The sequence below is a fragment of the Neopsephotus bourkii genome, unplaced genomic scaffold (assembly GCF_033783945.1).
Source record: "Neopsephotus bourkii isolate Nb327-2 ecotype Australia unplaced genomic scaffold, CSIRO-AGI_Nbou_v1 NB_1036, whole genome shotgun sequence".
Classification (NCBI taxonomy): Eukaryota; Metazoa; Chordata; class Aves; order Psittaciformes; family Psittacidae; genus Neopsephotus; species Neopsephotus bourkii.
In genome coordinates, this window is record NW_026901525.1 from 3,960,165 (window position 1) to 3,982,856 (window position 22,692).

At 47.6% G+C, this 22,692-nt stretch overlaps 1 protein-coding gene across 2 annotated transcripts in view; it reads left to right on the forward strand.

Annotated features, from left to right (window-relative positions):
• Positions 1–22,692, forward strand: part of CSMD2 (CUB and Sushi multiple domains 2) — a 285,979-nt gene that overhangs the window by 186,014 nt on the left and 77,273 nt on the right. For both annotated transcript variants that reach the window (XM_061360820.1, XM_061360821.1), the window contains 11 exons: positions 1,277–1,471; positions 3,595–3,733; positions 4,411–4,598; positions 4,984–5,172; positions 6,073–6,189; positions 10,854–11,069; positions 13,213–13,401; positions 15,909–16,078; positions 17,485–17,641; positions 18,021–18,212; positions 19,495–19,621. In XM_061360820.1, the coding sequence (XP_061216804.1) occupies positions 1,277–1,471; positions 3,595–3,733; positions 4,411–4,598; positions 4,984–5,172; positions 6,073–6,189; positions 10,854–11,069; positions 13,213–13,401; positions 15,909–16,078; positions 17,485–17,641; positions 18,021–18,212; positions 19,495–19,621 (1,879 nt within the window). The remainder of the gene's footprint in view (positions 1–1,276; positions 1,472–3,594; positions 3,734–4,410; positions 4,599–4,983; positions 5,173–6,072; positions 6,190–10,853; positions 11,070–13,212; positions 13,402–15,908; positions 16,079–17,484; positions 17,642–18,020; positions 18,213–19,494; positions 19,622–22,692) is intronic.

A 22,692-nucleotide genomic window follows, 5' to 3' on the forward strand; every position in this document is an offset into this window, starting at 1 on the left:
GCGTCTCTGATACGTTACGTACCCGTGCTGGGAGCTGTGGCTGTCCTCCTGAATGAAGACATTTTTAAAGCAAATTCTTTATTGTTGTAAATGACTCTTAAGTTTGTGTCAGTTAATGTGTTCTGACTGCTTGAATACCAAAAGGGAGCTGCTGAGTCTTTCTCAGATACTTTGCCATCCCAGTTCAGGTATGAGAGAGGAGACAACATCCTGCTACAGGGGACAGATACCAGAGCACAGAGAACAGCTTCAGCCTGTGTTTTCCCCTTCAGCAGTGTATCTAACAAGATTGTTAGAAGAGTAATGATGCTCTGTAAGAAATCCCGAACTCGTCTGAATTTGGTCAAGTGCATTAAAGATATTAAAAGCATGTGTGTGTAATTAATCTGGAGGCTTTAATCTTTAATATGCTGCTCATCTCTGAAGACCACCTCCCAGCGTGTGAAGATCTAGTACATAATTATGCACTTAATGGGGGGTGAAGGCTATAGACTTACTTTCTGGCCTAGTTTTTAGCTGCTGGAGAAGGGCAGGCCTTTAGACAGAGCTGTGTGTCTGTGCAAGTCCACGTGCAGCTTTGCAACACCTAGGAAGGTAATTGCTGTGTGTCCTTCATTTTATCCCGGTAATGATGACAAGTGGGGTACATGGCAGTCAATCACAGAGTATGCTGAGAGGACCCTTACTTTTAACTACAGGGCCTTAAAGCTTTAATTTTAATTTTTTCTCATTAATGGTTAACTGATGTCCCTCTATGCAGATGCCTTTGAGTTTTGTAAAGTCTTTATTTTGAGTATTTGTGTATTTTCATATGTGAAAGATGGCTAAGGCAACGATTTGGTTCTGCAGTTTGAGGGTTCTGCAGGGTTTGTGGCCCCTGTTGCTGCCGTATCCCAGCACCTCTTAGATGCAAATGGCTTTAATCTCATCCTTCCTCTCTCAGGGTGCAAGTGAACACTTGTAATGGAGACAGGGGACAGAAAAATCTAAGTAACTTCAACCAGATGGAAAGTTGAACGGTGAGAACACGCACCTGGGCGTCTTAGAGAAGAGGTGGTGATGTGTATCTGGCACAGGCTGACTCGCCCACGCTCTGCTGGGTCAAATTCAGGTCCCTTTGTTTGGTCTTCCCTTTGAGTCTGTCCCAGTGTCAAGGGGCAAGAACAAGTACTATTGCCTATGTAGAAAGTATTGCTTAATTGCTAAGTGTGTGGTCCAGCATACTTTTGCATTGGACAGGGGCAGAAACTCACTACACTCTTTCTTTCCTTCTTAGCATTTAGGCACAACGAATGCCCTGACCCTGGCGTGCCTGTGAATGGAAAGCGATTTGGTGACAGCCTCCAGCTTGGCAGCTCAGTGTCCTTCCTGTGTGATGAGGGCTTCATTAGGACCCATGGCTCAGAAACCATCACCTGCATCTTGAAGGAAGGAAACGTGGTCTGGAACAACGCAGTGCTCAGATGTGAAGGTGAATTCTATCATCTTTCCTACTAGTCTGTACATGCAGCCTGGAGGGAGAATGATCCCTGGTGTTCTGGGGAAAAGGCATAACAGTTCTGTCAAGGTCCCAGTCAGATAACACATAGGGAGGATGCACAGTGCTGCCATCATATAGGCAGAGGCTCTTGTTGAGAGCTGAAGGACTCCTGGACTTAGTTCTAACCTTCAGCTTCTCAGTTACGGCCAGGATTTCACGCAGCTCTGGAAGGTGTTGGCAGCACAGAAGAGTTTGCTGAGGAGGAGGAGCCAGCCCATCAACCTCCAAGCACTGAACTCAGTTTTCTGTGCAATAAATGATGGGGATTATTTTTATTAGCTCAGTTCTTGTTGCAACAGGCATTTTGCTCATAACAATCATAAAAGGCTTTGGTTTACTGATGGCTCAAAGCTTCCCTGCTACTCTTGTCAGGAAGGGAATAAGAAAATGGAAAGATACACGGTGACATTTTTCTGTCCTGATTTTTGGCACACGTATAATGTTTAAATGTATAATATTTATATAATGAAATGTATAATATGTATATAATGAAAGAAGCAAAAGGTACAGATCTCGACTGTGAGAAGTGAACATGCATGTACCTTCAGCATGTCTTCCTCAGTATCAGTCCGGTCTGATGGACTCTGACAGTTGAGAGCCACAAGTTCTGCATTTACATGTCTTTGCTACAGCAGCTACAATAGCTAACCCAGAAATGTGGCTTGGATGAAAGGCTTTAATCCAGATTTCACAGCTTTTTCTCTAGTCCTTTAAAGCTTCTACTATGGAAAAACAGAAAACAAAGTGAAAAGTCTTCCCCTGCCCTCTGTTCCCAGGGCAGTGATGCGCTGCTCTGGTATTTACAGTAATTTGACTAACAAGTACCGTGCTATTGAGACATAGTACTGTAATACTGAGAAATAATTTGGTCCTGCATTGTTGAGTGGATGAGCAGCAGAAATGGCACAATCAGCCCCATTCATTGTCTTCCAGATTGAAAGAAGAAGGTGTCAATTGTGTTCAACAACTTTCCATAAAAGAAGCTGAACTTTTTTATAATCTTGTATAATTTTTCTGTGGCAATCAGCAGGCACTAAAATGTCTGCAGGTTTGATTCAGGGCTGCCATTGCTTGCAGAAGCCTTGAAGTTTATGTATTTGTAAGTGCAGAAAGGAAAAATACATTAAATAATACAATTCTAATGAACTTTTATCTTGGGAAGCTTTGATAACCTTGGGACATTAACTTGTGCTTTTTCTCTGTGATCGCAGTGGTGCTTTCTCTGGCTCACCCTTCGCTGTGCACTCGGTTAAGTGAACATTTTAATTAGCTTTTTAAAGAAGGAGGAGGTTTATAGAGCCACACAAGGCACGTGTGAGCAGCACCAGGGACTCGGACATAAAGAAACACCAGGGCGTTGAATCCTGCAGAGTGCTGAGCAGGGGGAACACGTTTTTTCCATCCCATTTAGTTTCTTTAGAGGACAGTATGCTGCAGTTATTGAGGGTGATAGGATTTTGTACCTCTGGTCCATCAGATCCAGTGTGCTTTTTCCAGAAGAGATGATGATGTGCCTTCAGCTTCTGCTGATGGCGCAAGGGACCACAGTGCGGAATAAATGCCAGTGTCTTGTGATGTCCCTCGTGGTAGAAAAGACATGACTCAATTACCACAAATATGAAAGATTTTCTGGCACCTGCAGCTGCTGAAATGCAAACTGACCTTGCAGTTTTCTCTGGTTTTATATCTAATAATTATTGTTATACCCTGTCTCCTTAGAGCCACTGCACAAGGTCAGGCTGCTGACTCCCACAGATACAGCAGCAGGCTGCTGTATCTTCAGTTTAAGCTGAAAAGGCAATTTCCTACCAGCTAGTGTTGTTATTTCATAGAATCATAGGATGGTTTGGGTCAGAAGGGACCTTAAAGCTCATCCTCTTCCAACCCTGTGCCTCGGGCAGTGGCACCTTCCATTAGACCGGGTTGATCATCTGGAGCTGATGAGAAACACATGAGAAGCAGTAGTGCATGGGAGCTGCTGCATGGCAGGGCAGACTGCCCGGGGGAGGAGTGCACCCCATCATGCCTCAATCTTGTCATGTCCTTGTCCTCAGCACCCTGCGGGGGCCACTTAACATCGCCCAGCGGAACCATCCTCTCCCCGGGCTGGCCTGGCTTCTACAAGGACTCGCTGAGCTGCGCGTGGGTCATAGAGGCCCAGCCGGGCTACCCCATCAAGATCACGTTTGACAGGTACCCACCTTGGGCTCCTCAAAGGGTTCCTCTCTGGGCTGGTTCTCCCTGGCTCCAGCAGAGGAGAGGGGAACGAACCGCTCAGTGCTGGGTTCGGCAGCCGCGTTCTCTCTTTCCCTTCCCTTTTGTTAATTACCTCCTGACAAGAGGTTAGGATTCACCTCACTTTCCTGAAGAAAAGGTGGGGAATGGTGGGTTTTTTCCCTTCTTGTTTTGACTAACTCCTGCTCATTGGCAGTGCTGTTTCAGACACGCGTAGGATGTTTGTGGAGGCTGAGCTCCCACGTGTTCAGCGTGGAGCAGCAGTGAGGATCCTGCGCACTGAAGTCTCTTGACTTGCCCTGGATCTCATGTTTGAGGAGGGCTGAGCTTTCTTGAAGCTGGGTCTCTGTGCCTGGGAGGTGATTGTGCATTTAGCAGAAGACATTTGTCACTGCAAAGGCTGTTTGGTGTCAGCACATGAAGCAGGCAAAGGATCAGAAGCTGAAATGGGTAGGAGGGGAATGACATGTTCTTGGGAAGATGCTCTCTCAGCTGAAGGTCAGGCCATAGAAACAGAACCATGTTTCGCCCCATGGCATGTGATGCCTTCCAGTCATGAGGGCACATTTGGAACTGCAGTGAAGAAAAGTTAGTGATACTGGTTTTCCACAGACCTATTCTTGTGCCCCTTTCAGGTTTAAGACAGAAGTGAATTACGACACCCTGGAAGTGCGAGATGGCCGGTCCTATTCTTCCCCCTTGATAGGTGTCTATGATGGGACTCAGGTGCCCCAGTTCCTCATCAGCACCAGCAACTACCTCTACCTCCTCTTCACCACTGACAAAAGCCACTCTGATATAGGCTTTCAGATCCGATACGAAAGTAAGTGGAAGTTACTCACCTAATTCCATGTTCACCAGCAGAACAGTGCTCTCAGTCAGAGCCTGCTGGACTCACTTTTCCCCTTTGCCAGGCAGTTAGCACTGCTCCAGTGACTGGAGAGTGTGAAGCTGCTGCAAGGGAAGGAGCAGTTCTGCTTTCTGACTTGCTTGCTTAGAGTTTTCCTGTTTATTTTAGCATCTACGGACTATTACTGATTTTAGGAGGCAGCTTTGACCTCCTCCATCCATTTCATCCTCTCCCGTTGGAGCTAACCAGTAGGACTTTGAGCTCCTAGGCGGAGTTGAACTTCCCCCAGTTCAGTCACAGCACCTTGCAGCTCTGCAGCCACCGGGCGCTCTGACACGAGTGGGTTTGTTTGCCGCAGCTGTGAAGCTCCAGTCGGACCACTGCTTGGATCCAGGCATCCCGGTCAATGGCCAGCGCCACGGGAATGATTTCTACGTGGGAGCGCTGGTGACGTTCAGCTGCGATCCCGGCTACACCCTGAGCGACAGCGAAGCGCTGGAGTGCGAGCCCAACTTCCAGTGGAGCCGGCCGCTGCCCAGCTGTGAGGGTGAGGAGCACGGGGGGTAACATCTGCAGGAGGTTAGAGAGCAGTGTAGGGGAGAGGGACCTGGGGGTCCTAGTGGACGACAGGGTGACCATGAGCCGACACTGTGCCCTTGTGGCCAAGAAGGCCAATGGCATCCTGGGGTGTATTAGAAGGGGGGTGGTTAGTAGGTCGAGAGAGGTCCTCCTTCCCCTCTACTCTGCCCTGGTGAGACCTCATCTGGAATATTGTGTCCAGTTCTGGGCCCCTCAGTTTAAGAGGGACAGGGACCTGCTGGAGAGAGTCCAGCGCAGGGCAACTGAGATGATGAAGGGAGTGGAGCATCTCCCTTATGAGGAAAGACTGAGGGAGCTGGGTCTCTATAGTTTGGAGAGGAGGAGATTGAGGGGTGACCTTATTAGTGTATATAAATATATAAAGGGGGAGTGTCACGAGGATGGAGCCAGGCTCTTCTCAGTGGCAAACAATGATAGGACAAGGGGCAATGGGTACAAACTGGAACACAAGAGGTTCCACCTAAACTTGAGAAGAAACTTCTTCTCAGTGAGGTGACAGAACACTGGACCAGGCTGCCCAGGGAGGTTGTGGAGTCTCCTTCTCTGGAGACATTCAAAACCCGCCTGGACACGTTCCTGTGTAACCTTATCTAGGTGTTCCTGCTCCGGCAGGGGGATTGGACTGGATGAGCTTTTGAGGTCCCTTCCAATCTCTAACATACTGTGATACTGTGAGGTGGCAAACGCTTCATCTGCAGAAACTATGCTCACAGCGGTGTTTGACCTCTGGCCTGTGTTTGATTTTGGTGGGGTGGGCTTTGTTTTGCCATTGACAAGAAGTGAGATTCCTCCAGCTGATGGTGGAGTTGGGATTGCTCAATTCGTTCGTTATTATTTCTGCCTGCAGCTCTGTGTGGAGGTTACATTCGTGGTTCCAGTGGCACCATCCTGTCCCCAGGCTTCCCGGATTTTTATCCAAATAACTTGAACTGCACGTGGACAATAGAAGCATCCCATGGAAAAGGTGAGAAGCCTTTAGCTTGCAGTGGTTTTAGAGATGGGCTGAAGGATGGTGGTCGGTGGGAGACAGGTGCTCCCTGTATAAACCAGGAGTTTGTCTCCCAGTAATGGTGGGTACCATCATGGGATGTGCTTTCTTTCGCCAGCTCTGTCCTTGTTCTGCAGCTCTCAATCCCCCACTAGTGAGGAGCATTGCCAGCACAGAGGCAAAGTGCTGATCTATTTAGTCCAATCTCCTGTGCAACTCAGGCCAGTCTTTTATCTTGCAGGAAAACGTCAAGAAAATGATCACTGAGGATTAGAGAGCAAGTTTTATGTACAAGGGCAGGGGGTAATTTCTCTTGATCCAGCCAGTATCTGCCTAGGCTAAGCACAAAGGGTATAAACCCTTTATGGAGCTTTATGGCTCTTATGCCACTGTCTCATTGTACCGGATATCAGCACGACGGGAGCTATCATGAGCCAATTTTGCAAATACCATTTGTATTACAGCAAATAAACTTGTCAATGAACAGCACAGTGCATTAAGGGAGCTATCACATGCTGTGAAAAGTATTCTGTTGAGTAGCAGCAATCCACCGCTCCTCATTAATCCACTCTGCCTCAGATTCAGCTCTCTGATGAGGCACTGCATTATCCTGTAGCTAAGCTAAGCATAAGACAGCAAACTGACACTCTTTTATATGAGAAAGTGCAGGTGTGATGGCCTGGGTGCTTTTATGACAGCAGCAAAAGAAAGTCTCCTGACCAAGCTAAGCCAGGCTTGATAAAACACAGTATTTTCAGGGGTATGGGTTATTTCAGGGGTATTAGCAGGGGTATGTCTGCATAAGTCTAGGGCTTTTTGTCCCCTGTCCTGTAAAAGATCCTGCTGTGGCCAGTTCATTAGTACAGGAAAGCACCCATTCCTTAGTGTGGTGCAGTTCTGCATGATCCAGAGAATTCATGTCTGGATCTCACCGTCTTCACCTGGACCATGCTTGTCACACTGGGGGAAGCTGATGTTGAGCTCTCTGAAAAGCTGGTCCGAGCTTTAGCAGATGGAAGCCTGGCCTTAGCTGCGGGTAATGAACAGTGGAAGATCAGACCATGGGGTGCTCTGTAAATCCAGCTGGTTGAAGACGTAGAGGGGTCTCTGACAAGAGTTTCAACTGCTCATTACCTACAAGGTGTGCTGGAAGGGGGAGGATAAGGTTCTGAGAAAAGACCCTGAGTGTTTGGAATAGAGGAATCTCTTCAGTGAAAGGAGCGTATTCCTATTGTGTTTGGTTTGGTATTTTCATCCCTCTCCTTAGCCACTGCTGGTATCCTCCCTCCAGGGTTGTTCTCGCTCTCAATGAACTGCAGCATAGGGTGGGATCCCTTCTGCAGGGCAGTGCTGCACCCCATGGCAGGATCACCCTTGTGCCTGTGGAGCTTTCTGGGCTAGGAAAGCTTCACCCTGCTTGGATGCAGGAAATCTCCAAATCCAGTTGGAGGTTAGGGCAAGAGGAGAGGTTAGATAGAGGATGCTGTACAGTTATAATAAGGTGGCATGCAGCCGACTTCATGTTAGGAAAACCCCGTGCTTATTTCCCAGTGCAGTGAAAGGAGATGAAAACCAAAGATGCCTTTTTCTCCACTGTTTGGTGGGAGATGTTGGAATGTGTTTAACTGCTGGGCTGCGCTGGTGAGAGCATGCGTACACATCCACACGTGCACGTAAGCATCCCTTCCCTTGCAACAATATCCTGCTTTCCTTAATGAGCTCCTTTCCCAGCCATCACTGTGTTAACTGCTATGTAATGCATTGCAACAAGCTTCTCCCAGCTCTCTTCTGCATTCCTGCAACGTTCCTTCTCATTCCTCAGTGAAGAGCAGTAGAACAGTGTGATCCTGAGCCAGCGCCACTGAAATGGAATTAATTCAGTCCTTGGAGAACAGAACAGGCTTCAAAAAAAAGGTGGAGCTGAGCACCATTCCCAGTTACCTGCTTCATCAGGGCAGAGCCTTCTCTCTGTGCTTTGCCTTTCAGGTCCCTGTTCTTGGAGACCACGGGATGCATCGGGATCACTGGGGCCATTTGGTGTTACGTTTACTGAAGTGTTTGCTGTGGTACCTGACTTCTCTTGTTCTAGTTCCCCACACCCACGTTGCTCATGCCACACTGCTTGGGCTTGCAGCAGTGCTGCTGCCCCAGGCATGGGAAGGCTTTCAGTTCCCCCAAACCAGAACAGAGCTCAGAGCCTGTGCTTCCCAGTCCAGCCAACTATTCCCTGCCGAGCCAGGCTGAGCAGGGATGAACTGCGCCATAAAACCTGGACTCAAGTTATTCGCTCCCAGATCTTTATGAACATCTTGCACATGGCAGCGCACGAGCCCCCTAATTTAAACAAGCTGTTGTTCTAATAGTTATTTTTATATGGCTGCAGACACTGATTTACTTCATGGACTCAAGAGCTGTACAAATTGAGTTTAAAAGCAGCTTAATTTTAAAGGTATTTAAACGTTTAAAAACAGGCTATTAGTTTTAATCTGAGAACTTCAAAGTGATTTGTTTTCCCTATAATTTGTTTTGCTGTTTTCTTTTACAGAAAATAGGGTGGGGGGAGAGAAACCAAAACCAAGCCTGCATTTGCAGAGACATTTTGTGCCACAGTAAATTTCAGAGCAGAGCAAAGGTTTAATCAGAGTCACAAATCCTTTAAAATGAGTTTATAATTAGCCCTTATGGCTACAGTTACACAGCCATTAACTGGCTCTGCTGCTGGAGAGGCCTCATGCCCTGTGATTGGGCTTGTTCTAAAAGACCTGGAATCAGGGGCAGTCCTCCTGGTCCTGGGGACTGAATTGCACTTGTGTTCCTCTGTTGGTGTGTTGATTTTGGTGGAGCGATTCCTATTCCTTTAGGTTGGGGTTTGTAAAACCAAGGGTGTAAATTGGCTGTCAGTTGATAAGCAGGGAAAACTGAAAGTATTTTGTATTCACTGCATCTCACCCAGGTTTTCAGGCCAAAACAGGTCATACTGTTTTTGATTGACCGTACTGCTGGTGAGAATAACGAGCATTCGGAAACCATTCCATGTTTCCTGCCTTTTTGGAGTTTTATGGGGAACAGTGGAACTAAAACCTCTTTGCCAGACTCCATATAATATTTACTTGGATATAGTGAAGGAGTTGTCAAAGTCGAGACCCCTTTCAGTCATCACTAAGTAGTGAGCCACACAAAAACTTCTGCTGGAACGCTGGAGATGAGCAAAGTGCAAGGAGCTGCTGTGCAGGGATAAAGATGAAGGGAAAAGGTGGCTGTGGAGATGCCCTGTGTGCTCTGCTCCTTCCCAATGCAGTGATTTCTGTGGGAAAGGCTTTGTATTGGTTACCAGCCCCTCTGACCTTCATTTATTGAAAGGAAACCGCTTGCATGTGACCAGTAAACCTTCAAAAACAAACTGGATAGGCATAGGGATAAATGGAATATTCAGAGTTATAATTTGATGCTGACAAAAACCTGTTGGGATGGGTATTAAATCTCATGCTCCAGAGCTTTAATCAGTCTCTAGGTTGGTCACATCCTGATCTCCAGAAATTAATGGGGAGCAAGGAGGAGATTATTCCTCTGATCCTTCTGTACAGGTTTCCTGTGCTCACTTGGGAAGCAGGTGATGCTGTACTTTGGCAGGGATGGGATGCAGAGCAAGACAGCCCTTGGGTCTCAGCAGCCTGGCAGGCTCCATGTTGTTAATCACTGGCTTAACTGAGATAACTTGGTCCTGCCACTGGGCACTCCTGATCTGTGTGAGGAGGAAGGGCTCTGGCTGTGACTGATGAAGACCAGATCGCAGCTCTTGGGCTTGCACAGGGGAGCCTGTGTCTCTGCAGATAGCCCTGCTGGGGTTAGTGGTGGTGTGAGGAGAGCAAAGCCCCATTCAGCCTGAGCAGGGGCTCAGAGCCTGCCCCGTGGTGCTCAGCGTGCTAAGATCCTCAGATGAAAGAAGCCATATGAATGCAAAGAGGCTTTTTTATTGCTAGGCATTGCTTTAGCTTGTTAACTTTGTGTGACGGTGATGTGGCAGGGGTTTGATACAAGACCCTGCCTTGCTCTGCTCTCTGAAAGCTGCCGCTGCCGTTTTTGTTTTCCAAAGATGGAATTTATTTTCCAGAGAATAAGTGTTTCTAATTGCATTTGAATTCCAGCATGGAAAATCACCTAGCTGGAGGCCTCTGCACAGGCCTGAGGTGCTCGCTGGTTTGTGTCTGTAGGTGTGAAGGATGCTTTAAGTAATCCATTACTCCTTCCTTGTACATTTGCAAATGCTGCAAGGTCACAGTCTTCTCACCAGAATGTTTCAAAAAGCTGAAACTGAATTTGGAAGAAGCAGCAAAATAGTTACCCATTGTTTGCCTGCTTTTTCTGTAGCTGGACGTGTTGGGGGGTTATTTTTGCCAGTATAACGGGCACAGAAGTGTAGGGCTCGCTTTGCTTCTCAGATTCTCGTTTTCCTTTTCTCCTCTGTTTCCTTTCTAACATAAACACGTCCGTGATTTTCAGTGCCCTTTTCCTTCTTGATTGGGCTGCTGCTGCTGGGAAAGAGGGATTGGATACTGGTGTCCTCTCAGGGAGAGGAGAGGGGCTTTGGCTGCGGGCCAGAGGGGTGCCACACAAACACACCTCTTTCTCGTCCCTTGCAGGTGTGTTCTTCACCTTCCATACCTTTCACTTGGAGAACGGCCACGACTACCTCCTGATCACTGAAAACACCAGCTTTGCTCAGCCCCTGAAGCAGCTGACGGGCTCTCGGCTCCCTGCCCCGTTCAGTGCAGGGCTCTTTGGAAACTTCTCTGCACAGATTCGCTTCATCTCAGACTTCTCCATGTCCTATGAGGGTTTCAACATCACCTTCTCAGGTAAGGACAGGCGTGGGCAATGACTTCATTGTTTCCCTTCCCACTCTCCTGCAGATCTTGGGTGTGTGTGTTTCTCTGTTGATGCAGTTACGTGGGATTCGGGTCACTGACAGTCACTCCTCTTGTCACCCCAGTCAATTATTCTAGCAAGAAGCCACAGTATGACCCAAAGAGTAGTCTCCTTGCAGTCCCCATGTCACCAGATGTAGCAGTTTTGCCTTGACTGGATTGAACCCACTGGAATTAAATCCCACTACAGACATCTTTGTTGCTTTCTCCCTCCTCTCCCGGTCATCTTCTCCGCTCTGGTATGGACTGAATGTCAGCTCATGTTTTCTTGGGGTGTGCTGTCCCTCTTCCCTCCTGATGCTTTCCTTCCTTGCTTATCATTGCAGTAAGTGCAGGATTTCTAACATGGGAAGCTGGGACAGATGGGATCTTTTGGAAGGCAGTGCTGAGCAATCTGGACTTCTTGGATAAGGAGCAAGGCAGAGCTGGTCACTCCCATTGTCCGTCTGGTCTCTCTTTCTCCCTTTGGTTCATTGCTCCACTTGGAGCTCATCCACTGACCCAGCCTCTGCCGCTGGCTTCAGCCTGTCCTAGATGTCACACATGCCTCCTGCAGCCTGGGCCAGGTTTCCAGGAGCCCATTGGCATTGCTGGGGAACTGGGAGCAGCGTTTTCTCTTGCTGGGCTCTGATTGACCTGCTGTAATGGCAGGTGAGAGCAGACCTCTTGGTGCGCAGGGCAGGGCGTCGAGGGAGGCAGGATTCTGCTGGCTTCACAAGCCTCCTCGCCCTGCTGTGCTGTTGAAGGTTTGGCCTCTGCCCCAGGAGCCTCCAGTAAGCCCATTCAGCCTTGTGCTTACTGAGCCAAGCCACTCCTGATGCTGCCTTTGACCAGTTACACAAAACGCTGGTTTCTTCACATGAAGTTCTGTATCCTCAGAAGTTGTCAATGAAGAGCAGCGTGTGTGTGGTGCTCTTGGAGGGAGGCCCAGAGAAAGGCACTTTTGCCTATGCAGAGCAAACCATCACCAATAAATAACTGCTTCATGTGGGTAATCTCTGCCTGAAGCACGCAAGGTGTCCTTTAACCTAAAGTCCAGCAAATGACTGCTGAAGTGTTTGCCTGCGCACACACTGCAGAAACCTGCACTGCTCAAGTGCCCCAATGAGCTGCTCTGTAAAGCAATCACTTAATGGACAGAAGCTTTTTGCACTGGGGCTGTTCTCAGCATCCCTTTTAATCTGGAGGGCACCAGCTGCAGATTCAGAGTGCTGGTGTGGAAGAGAAATGGCCAATTTTGTTGTGGAGCTCAGTGCTGAGATGCTCACTGCCTTTGACAGACAGAGCTCTGTTGCCATAGATGCAAATCAAACCTGCTGCACTGAGAACTGGCTTCCAGTGCTTTAGTTCTGGCCTCTCAAGTTAGGGATTCACATGGAAGCTACTATCTGTGTTAGTATATACTAGTATATGTTTTCTGTTTTCCATGGAAACTAATCAGAAAGTTTCCAATTCACTTTCATTCTGATGCATGGAAAAGGCTTTTTGCCTTTAAAAAGATTTCCTTTAACTGTATGTACTGTAACTACTATACATACAATGTATACTATATGTCTGTGCAACTGTATGTATTTGAAGACTTCTTTCCTATCTTGGAAAATGAAAATGGGAATCGGTTACATGTTAGCTTTCTTCAGATATGTGTGCATTCCTGCACTTGGCAGGTCTGTTGTTTCTCAAAAAACAACCCTCAAAGAGCTTTCCATCAAATGTTTTGTGGTCGGAGGCATGTATTTGACTATTACACAGAATGCCAATGGCTTGCCAGTCATGGGGTAACAGTTGGACTTGATTGTGAAGGTCTTTTCCAGCATAGTTGGGTCGATGATTCTGTGGTTATCCTGGTGATGCCCTGGGGGTTGCATGTTGAGAGTGAAACCCAAGTTGGTCTTCATGGCTCAAACAGGATGTACGTCCTTATGGGTGCTTCCTTTGGAGAGCTTCACTGCAGCAAGGTCAAAACTTAGAGCTTCCTCCTCATCCTCATGTTCAGGGACTGGGGTGCCATCACGGGGGGGAGCAGAGTGTGAGGTGTCACCCTGCCATTCCATGAATGTCCCTTTATCCCCTGCAGAATATGATTTGGAGCCCTGTGACGAGCCAGAGGTCCCCGCCTACAGCATCAGGAAGGGCCTGCAGTTTGGAGTGGGGGATGTCCTCTCCTTCTCCTGCTTCCCTGGGTACCGGCTGGAGGGCGCATCCCGCATCACCTGCCTCGGGGGGAGACGGCGTGTGTGGAGTTCGCCTCTGCCAAGGTGTGTTGGTAGGTGGTCATGTGCTTTCATTTTGCTTGGTTGGTTACGCTGTGCTGGCTGGTTTTGGTGGGCAGGGGTGGGAGGCGTCCCCCGGGATGGGGTCTTACAGCTCACAGGGTGGTGGGGGAGAGGGAGCTGGAATGAGGTTTCAGCCTGCAGGTGTGTGTGGGGATGGCAGGGACAGGCAGAAAGGCTGTGGTTCTCTCTTGGGCTGGAGGCCACCAAGCACATAGCAGGTTGGGTCACTCCTCAGCAGACACCTGATGCCTCTGCAGCCCCAGTGATTGCATGAGTGGATGAATCGTGACCGTGCTTTTTTCTTGTGCAGTTTAGTAAGCAGGAAGCTGCTCAGTGCTCTGCTGCTGCCCAGAGCCGGGAGGGATTCGCTCAAATGAGGCAGACCAGATCTCTTACCTGGTTTCACTCTGGCAGAGCCTGCTGGCTAGCTTTTCCTGATCTGTGGTAATGACCTTTGAGGGCCATTGCAAACAGAACATTCCAGCAAGAGCTGCTCTCCTTTCCCTGTCTGGATTCATTTCCCAGCACTGCATAATGCGTAGGTCACAGGGCTGCATCATCCTGCTGTGACAAGCAGCCTCTTCAGGGCATGAATGATAATCAGGTTGCAGAGAAAGCTAATCAGGGAAATAGACATCAGAAAGAATCCCAACAAAGCTTTAAGTTTGATCCTCAGACATCATCACTAAGTGGACACAGGGCTTCATCTCCCAGTCCTCTCCTGCATCTGGTTTGAGTTAGTACGTTGATTGTATAATAGTGGGCCAAATTCAGTTCTGGTTTGCACAGAGCTCTGGTGGCAGAGTGACAGCTTTGGCCACAATGTCCCTGCTGCACACTTAGATCTGTGTACTCACCCTGGATATATAATGGTACTGGAGATGTACCCCTTAAGATCACAGGAGCTTTGTTTCTGCCAGACAGACCAGACACTTTGTATTCAATTCCCGTTCTAGAAATGGGTCTGGAAAGAATAAGGGTAGCCTGTTCCTTTGGCTGACCCCTCTCTCCAGGGTAGGGATGCTCCCCCCCAACTGCTTCCTCAGATCCCAAGTGGTGAGGTCTCCAGCATCATCCCTGCTTTTCATACATGGCAAGAAACGAGGAGAAAGTTGCTTCCAAAGTACCTCCTCTTGGTGTATCTACTGCTTCCTTACTTAACCCCTACGTAATCCTTATAACTCCAGTGTGTTATGGCGGACCAGCAGAGGTGGCAGAGTCCATGCAGAAGGCTGCACAGTGATGGTTTCCCTTAGCTCCAGCAACTTGGTGTGCTGTGAAGGGCTCATGGAGACGAGGCAGAGCTTGCTAATCAGAAAAGCTGTTTCCAGGGCAAGTTGGAGTGGTTCTCCCCAGCCGTGCATGCGAAACACCAGGACTCAAAGGAACAGGAAGCCAGTGGTTTACAGCTGGAAATCTTTCAGGGTAAATAGGCCAGGAAAACAGTGGTTTGTGGTTTGTTCATGTGGGAGCTAATCAGGGAGCAGCGAAAAACCCCGAGCACGTGGTGGTGCAGGGCAGGTTTGCACATGTTGAGGGATTACGGATACACAGCGAACCGGCTGCAGTCAGGCACTGGGACCAGGCAGCACTGCTGGCAGCAGGAGAATGGCCTTTGGGTGCCATTTGCAAGCAAGCCCTCAAGCTGTATGGAAGCACTGCAGACTTTTGCTTGCTCCCTGGCCTAGCAGCAGGTAGGAGTTCATCCTCACACTGTGCCATGAGCTCAGCGCTGTCACTGACAGCAGCAGTGCTGCTGCTTGAATGTCTGTTCATGTAGTGAGGATGTGCCCATAGCAGTCCTCTTACACTCACAGTGGCATGGTCCTGCGAGGGAGAGACTGTGGTCTTAAAAGCTTGCCATTAAAACACATAAAATGCAAAGGTGAGGGATGGTTGTTGCCGTTTTCTGGAAGCATTGAACTGTGATCTGCTGACATCCCAAGCCGGGTTGAGCCTCCAAAGCTGCCATTCCCTTCCTTCTCTAAAAACGCTCCTTCTGCCAAGTTCGGAGTCTCACAAATCTTCTAACTTCAAATTTGGCTTAAAATCAAATGCTGTTCACACTACATAGAGTAGAAAAGGAAGCAGATCTGGTGAAGGAGGAGAGAAGTCTTACTTAGAAGAATGTGCTGGAACAGGGACAGACAGCAGATCATGGTGAATGAATAACAACAGGGAGAGGGCTCTTTCCTTCCTTATTTCCTTCTTTCTAGAATCATTTGAGCACATCAGCTTCCTGTGACTCAGTTTCCCTGTCTGCATAAGGAGAGGGCATTAATCTCTCTCATAAGGCACCCGAGGTTTAACAATGGTGGAAATGCTGTTCAGCACTGTTCCATTTGCTGACTGCACTTGGAAACAGAGCCCGTGGATGTGGTGGCAGAAGGGTGTAGGAAGGAGAGCGCATCTGTGGCCGATGGAGGAATCACCTGCATGTGCTGTATGGCTGGAGTACAATGGGATAATTAAAATGTGGTTTTTTGTCTTTATATAGCTGAATGTGGTTCATCTGTAACTGGAACCCAGGGTGTTCTGCTGTCCCCCAACTATCCACTAAACTATAACAACAACCATGAGTGCATCTACTCCATCCAGACCCAGCCAGGAAAGGGGATCCAGCTGAAAGCCAGGACTTTTGAACTGGAGGCAGGAGATGTCCTCAAGGTAATTCTTGTGTCTCAAGCAGTGAAGCACAGCTTGCTGCATCATCCTGTGATTGGCACAGCAGGTCTGAACGCAGCAGCAAGGTGCCATGGAGCCGACTGAACTTCAGGGAGGGCAGCTGGGCTAAACCAGCCTGTCTGCTGCTTCTCTAAGGTTAGAGCGAGAAGCAAATGTGTGGAACAGTCTCTTGCAGCCCAAGGACACTGAGCAGGGTGTCACCGCTGTGCATTATTTGTGCTTAAAAACACACTGTGTAATTTTAGGCAATCAGCACCTCTGAACCTCACCAGCTCACAGCAGTCTCTGGTACTGAAGCAGTAGTGAGTGTCCTGTGCTCTCCAGCCTAGCTGCTTATGTGGGGCTTCAGTCTGCAGATGGGTGCTTAAACAAACCCTCTGTCCATTACAAATGCAGATGTCTCTGCTGTATCACTGCACCTCCTGCTGTGGAGTCTTCCCTGAGAGCCGCAGGTTTGTTGGAATGCCAGTTTAGTTTGTAGCTAAACTTCAGCTCTTGTCTGCGGAGCTGTACCGAGGAGCTGTTAACACATGGCGAAGTGTGAGGTGCTTAGCATTATTTTAGTGGTTTTTAAGAATCAAGGCTGATTTGTCCCCAAAAAAGGGTTGATTTGAATGCAGAATTCCAGACAAGCTCTGCAGCGTTCCCACACTCAGATTAATCTGCATTTACAAGTTTCAGGGCTCTGCATTGGAGGAGACAAATCCAGGCTGTTTGTTAGCCACAAAGAAATGGCTTTTGTAGCAGACATTAATATTACAAGATGTGTGCTGCTGTGCTAAGCCATCTTCCCAGAGAACGCCTCTGTCCTTATTTAAGTGCCATACTTCTGCACTGCAAGATGGGTGTAATCCACATATTTTCAGCTCACAAATGACTGGAAGGAGAGAGAGATTTCCAGCTAATGCAGAGAGCATACTTGTTGTGGAGGAAATGATGTTCTCTCAACAGGTTTGTCATCAACTCCTCATCTGCTCCTGAGGAAAGGAGCTATCAGTCTCCACTAGTGAGAAGTTGCTCTTTATCCTCACAGAGAATCATGCTATCTAAAAGAAAGGGATAAAAATGTGTTTGCTTAAATAATAGCAGGGTCAAGGCACATCTATGAGTCACTGGAGGGAGAAAATGGTTTTCCCAGTAGCTGTGCTTTGGAAAGAGCTTGGTTTGGAAAACACAGCCTTGGGTGTAGTGTAAGCTCGGGTGTAAAGAAAAGGATGTGGCTCCTCCAGGGTGTGAATGCTGCTCCTCAGCTGAGTGGCACCACTCTCATCACTAGTTGGGATAGTTTACCTGCCTTCAAAGGACCTGTCCCCATTTGCACAGGGATGATTTGGTCCCTGAAGTAGCAAATGAAAGATGTTTGCCAGAGTGTTTCTCGTTCCTGCCAGGTCTATGATGGCAGCAATAGCTCTGCTCGCCTGCTGGGCTCCTTCAGCCGCTCCGAAATGCTCAGCACCAGCATCAACAGCACTTCCAGCAGCATGTGGCTCGAGTTCATCACCAACGCTGAGAACACGAGTAAAGGCTTTGAGCTGCAGTTTTCCAGTAAGTCCTAAGACCCTTATGCTTGTGAGGTGGGAGGCTGAGGTATAGTGTTGTATTTCTGTGCTGCAGTTGCATGACCAGGGGAAGGCCCTTTCCAGAAAGATCTTGTAGTCTCGAGTTGGACTGGGAGAGATGATAATGCCAGCAAGCCTTTTCAGTTGTGAATGAGGCGGTGGTGATGCAGAAACTTTGGATCCAAGCTGAGATACCAGATTGGTGGGATCTCATTCAAATAGTAATTAAAAAAATATTGATGTTCAATATGGTGTTTTTTCTCTTCAGCAAATGATTTTGAGAAGAAAATTATGGTCTGCTCTGTGTTAATATCTCCTGGCTGTTAAATATCAGATTAAAACAGATGCTGTTTCTCGCACTCCAGGTTTTGAACTCATTAAATGTGAGGACCCTGGCATCCCACAGTTCGGTTACAAGGTACATGATGAGGGACACTTTGCTGGCAGCTCAGTATCCTTCAGCTGTGACCCTGGCTACACCCTGCGAGGCAGCAGGGTGCTGGTCTGCCTCACTGGGGAGCGGAGAGCTTGGGATCAACCCCTGCCAACCTGTGTAGGTGAGGCATCCTCTTACAGGTGCTCCCTTGCGGGCATCATGCTGAGCACCCTTTCTTGCTCCTCTGCTACTGTGTATGACATTAACTCTGATACTGGTTCCACCCCTCTGCATTAATAAAGACTGATAAGGGTGCTATGTAAGGCACCTCCAGGTTGAGAGCAGTGATGCTATGATCTCTGAAAGACTTCTACAAGCAGCCTGAACATGGAACACTGTGCTCCAAGCACATGTTTGACAAGGTTTCTGCGAGGAGACTGCTTCATTTCCAGTCCTTGTCCTCTCACTTGAATGTGTTAAACAGAGTGGCACCACTTGCTGATAATGGCAGACACCAATGCATGTCCAGGCTTTTGACAGTTCAGAGTCGTGTTGATTTGAGAGCTACATGACATCTGATCCCACATTCTGAGACATTTTAATTCCTTCTGTCTTGTCTTATCTAAGTCCTGAGTCCCCTTTTACCTGTAGCTCTCCAGAAGAACCTCTTCTGGCTTGGAAAACTCAGATACTAACTTTTTTCTGTCTGAATGAATTGCTGTTGATTGTTACTTGACAGCTTCATAATTAGCCACTGTATCCGGGACATGGAGGAGTTCTTACAGACTTAGTCCTCTGAGAGTTCTCAACAAGCAGAGGCTGCTTTCATGGCAGTGATTGATGTGCTCAGACATTGGCACCCCCATGAGTTAGGACCATTCTTTATGCAGGGACTCTCTGCTGAATTTTAGCCTTGGTTATTGAGGTAGAAAGACAAATTTCTGTGATTTATGCATCATCTTAACTGTCACCCTATTTGCTGTACACATATTACATGTGAATAGTCACGTCTGAGCACATGGAAACGTACAGAATTTGAATGGATACGTTATGAAGATGTATTCAAAATCCTCAGGTTCATTCACAGACACACACGTACGTTGGCTTCATTTTGTCACACTGATGAATTGCTCAGATGTTTTGCAGGTGCAAGCAGAAGAATTGAGCTCTCTCACCCCACATGTGTGAATCAGGGGAAGCAGGATGCTGGCAGGCTCTGCCTTTGCTCACTACAAAGTCAGAAAGGTGGAGGGGAGCTTTGACAGCGTGTCATGTGTTGGGAACGTGCACAGACATGCAGCTGAATTAAATGACTCTCTTTATCTTTGTTTTGTAGGCTTTAAGAATCTCTTTACATGGCAAGAAATACTCCCTGTTGTATTTGTAGGATGAATTTGCTTTGTTGCCAAGTAAGAACTGTAATATGTCATGAATCTTCTCACTAACCCATATGTTTCTTTCAGCTGAGTGTGGGGGAACTATCAAAGGAGAGTCGTCAGGACGGATACTGTCTCCTGGCTACCCAACACCCTACGATCATAATCTGAACTGTATTTGGACAATAGAGGCAGAAGCTGGTTGCACAATAGGGTGAGTTGGGACAGGGGTATTGTGGCTTGGTTTTCTTCCCATGTGCAGCTTGTTTTTCCAGAAGCAGATCAATAATTATACAGGGCAAGTAGAGAGAATGCTCTGTCACCTTGATAATCCCAAAGGAGGGAACAAGTGCTGGTTTAACTCCTTGCTGCGTTGGACAGAGGTAGCATCGCTTCTTTCTCTTCAGCTTTTTAGCTCTGTTTGGACTGTGCCTGTAGCAGCTGTTGTGCCATGAGTGGTGACACCAGATGATGTGCTATTGCTGCCTCTAGTCTTTCTGTATTAAAATAAAATCCAAGAGCTTTTATGTGCATGTACAGTGTAAACCCCTTCCCCAATGTGATGTATTCAGGACCAAATCTTTTCCACCAGATTAATGTTGAATTTCCCAGCCATGTTTAATATGCATCCCAGTGACAGAATCCTCAAATGACCATGTATGTATAAAATGTCCTGGAAGATCACATCCCAGGAAGGGACAGAGGCAGCTCCGGGTTTGGTTCACCTCCAACAATGAACACTGAAAGGGATGAGCTCTGTCACATTGCAGTTGTGAGAGTGAAGAGTCAGGTGTGAGGGCCCCCAGAGGTGAGTGGACAGCTGGAAAACTGAGACCACAGCACTTACCCTTCATCTTCTAATAACATCTTTTTATTGCTTTAATAATAAATAGAGCACATACAATGTAATTATCCTCCCAGAGGAAACACTCAGGTTGGTTCGTAAACATCTGGTCTGTACAGAGACCAAAGACTCTTTTCTCCTCCTCCTCCTCTGACTTTTATTGTCCTGTTGCCGCTTTCCAGTTGGGAAATGGCAGTTTGAGATGTAATCTCTTTCTAAGCTCTGTGAATTTGGCACTTAGGTAAGCATGGTGCTGAGAACATTTGGCTCATAAAGTTAGCGCAGTCACCAGCAGAATCCAGGCAGTTTCCTGCTCAGTGATACTTCATCTGTGATCCCTGCTGCTGCTTAGCCACTGTTCCCACGCTGAAGTTTGCCCAAGCCCTGCCAAGCTGTTTCAGTACTGCTCTGTGTGTACCCACATATTCCAGTCCATCTAAAGCCATCTTCAACAGAAAACTGAAGTATATTGGCAAGTAAAGTATCTGCTAAGTGATGGGACTTGAGAGGGAGAAATGTAGATTATAAGTTCAGCAGTAACGCTCTTCTCCCACGATCTTCCATCATAATTTATACTGCTTGTTAGCTGGTGTGTCAGCCCCATTTCTCTGCTGACCTGAGACCTGTTGCTGTTCCAGCCCTACTCTCCTTCACTGTCTTGCCTTTTTATCTCCACTGTAGCCTTCTTGCTACATCAGCACTCATCATCTCTTCAGCAGAGGATGTTAATTATGTTCAGCTCTAGGGTGCTTTTAGATGATGAGTTTATGCTGGAGATAGGTTTGGTCCAGTATTTTCATGTTACTTAATGGAGAAATGTCCTCCATTAGCTCTGCTCTTCAGTGTGGTTCAATAATGGATGGTTTCTGGTGTGAACACAGGACAAAGAGCATCGTCAATGCAGCTTAATTCCTACCCAGGCAACTTCCAGTTGAAGTCTCCTCTTTTTTTTTTCTGTCAGAGGTTCTGAAGAATGCAAAGATTTTCATAGGACAATGAAGACAGCAGGCACCCCCTCTTCCTCCTCCCCCAAAAGCATAAGTGACCGCTTCAGCGAGTGAATTCACTAACACACAGTCCCTGTCTGCTTCTGAAAGAGTACTCAATTGAGAAGCTTGTGTTTGCAGGATGAGCCAGAGGCTTGGAAGGGGCCAGGGTTGAGCTGTGCTGGTGCCAGGCAGTGGTACAGTAGTACACCTTTGTGACCCTTCTGTTCATCAGAGATGAGAGCTCCCTCCTTCTGCGCCTTTATTTGGCAGCTCAAACAGAACAGATGATCTCTGGGTAGTTGAGAGCGCACATTTTCAGCAACTTCATTTTTATGGTAATCCATTGGAAAAATAATCCTCTTCACGCATGATACAATTGTATAAAGCTCTCATTTATAACTTACATTAAAATTAATCACCAAAGCTTTTTGAATAAAGCTGTATCTGCACAGAACGAGGGAAGGGAAGATGGAAAAATTAGTCTGCTCATTATTGCCATGGAAGTTAAAAGGGCTGCACTCTGAGAGAGGATTAATCCTGTGCATGTGCAAACAGACACGTGCACACGCACCTAAAATTACAGCTGAAATGACTTATCTGTGGGACTTGAGAGAGAAATGGGAAGGAGGAGTAGGAGGGAACACTGGAAAATGAGTGAAACTTGCCTTAGAGTGCTTCCCAGTTGGAAGTGGCACTGGGGGTTTATTGGGTAGCAGAGATCTCGGTGCCAGCTGATCTAGATACAGTCCTGCACTATTCAGAACTGTGTGAAAGGTGTCCCCATCCTCGGGGGTGCTGCAGTCCATCGCTCAGAACGTGTATGCTGCTGTTTGCCACCCTTTTGGACACCCTTTCCTGCCCCTGTCTGTTCACCTCCAGGGCAGTTAACACTCTGATAAGGGTTTGTTTTCCAGCATGATGCTGCTTTAATGAAGAGTGGTGTTGGGTGTTCCCTTCCCTCTTCTGTCCCGTCCCCCCGCCCCCCGACACACAAGATTATCTTGGTGCCAGCAGCAAATTCTCTGCTGTGAGTGCAGGTAACAAAAATCAATTCATTTTATCAGTAGCTGCTGGCTCTTGCTGGTGAGCGGTTCTTTGCAGGACACAAAAAAGAAAGCTAAAGGACAGCCAAGGTTGTTGCTGTGTGCAGCACAGGGACAATGGGATGAATATATGTGAGTTGTGAAGGGACCCCAGCGCATTTGCTGCTATAATCTCTTTTTAGAGGAAGTTTCTCCATGCTTCTGTGTTCATCTGTTACCGAATTCAGTGGAACTACAGACAAACCCCATCCTCTCCTTCACAGCCCCTGTACCTCTCTGCTGGAGCTTTCCTATGTGTCCTTGGCTGAGCCTTTTGTCTGTGTGACAGCTGCTTACTGCAGTGAGCACCTCCAGTGTAAAACCAGCTGTGACATTCTGGCTAACTGCCCATGGTGGGCTTTGGACCTGT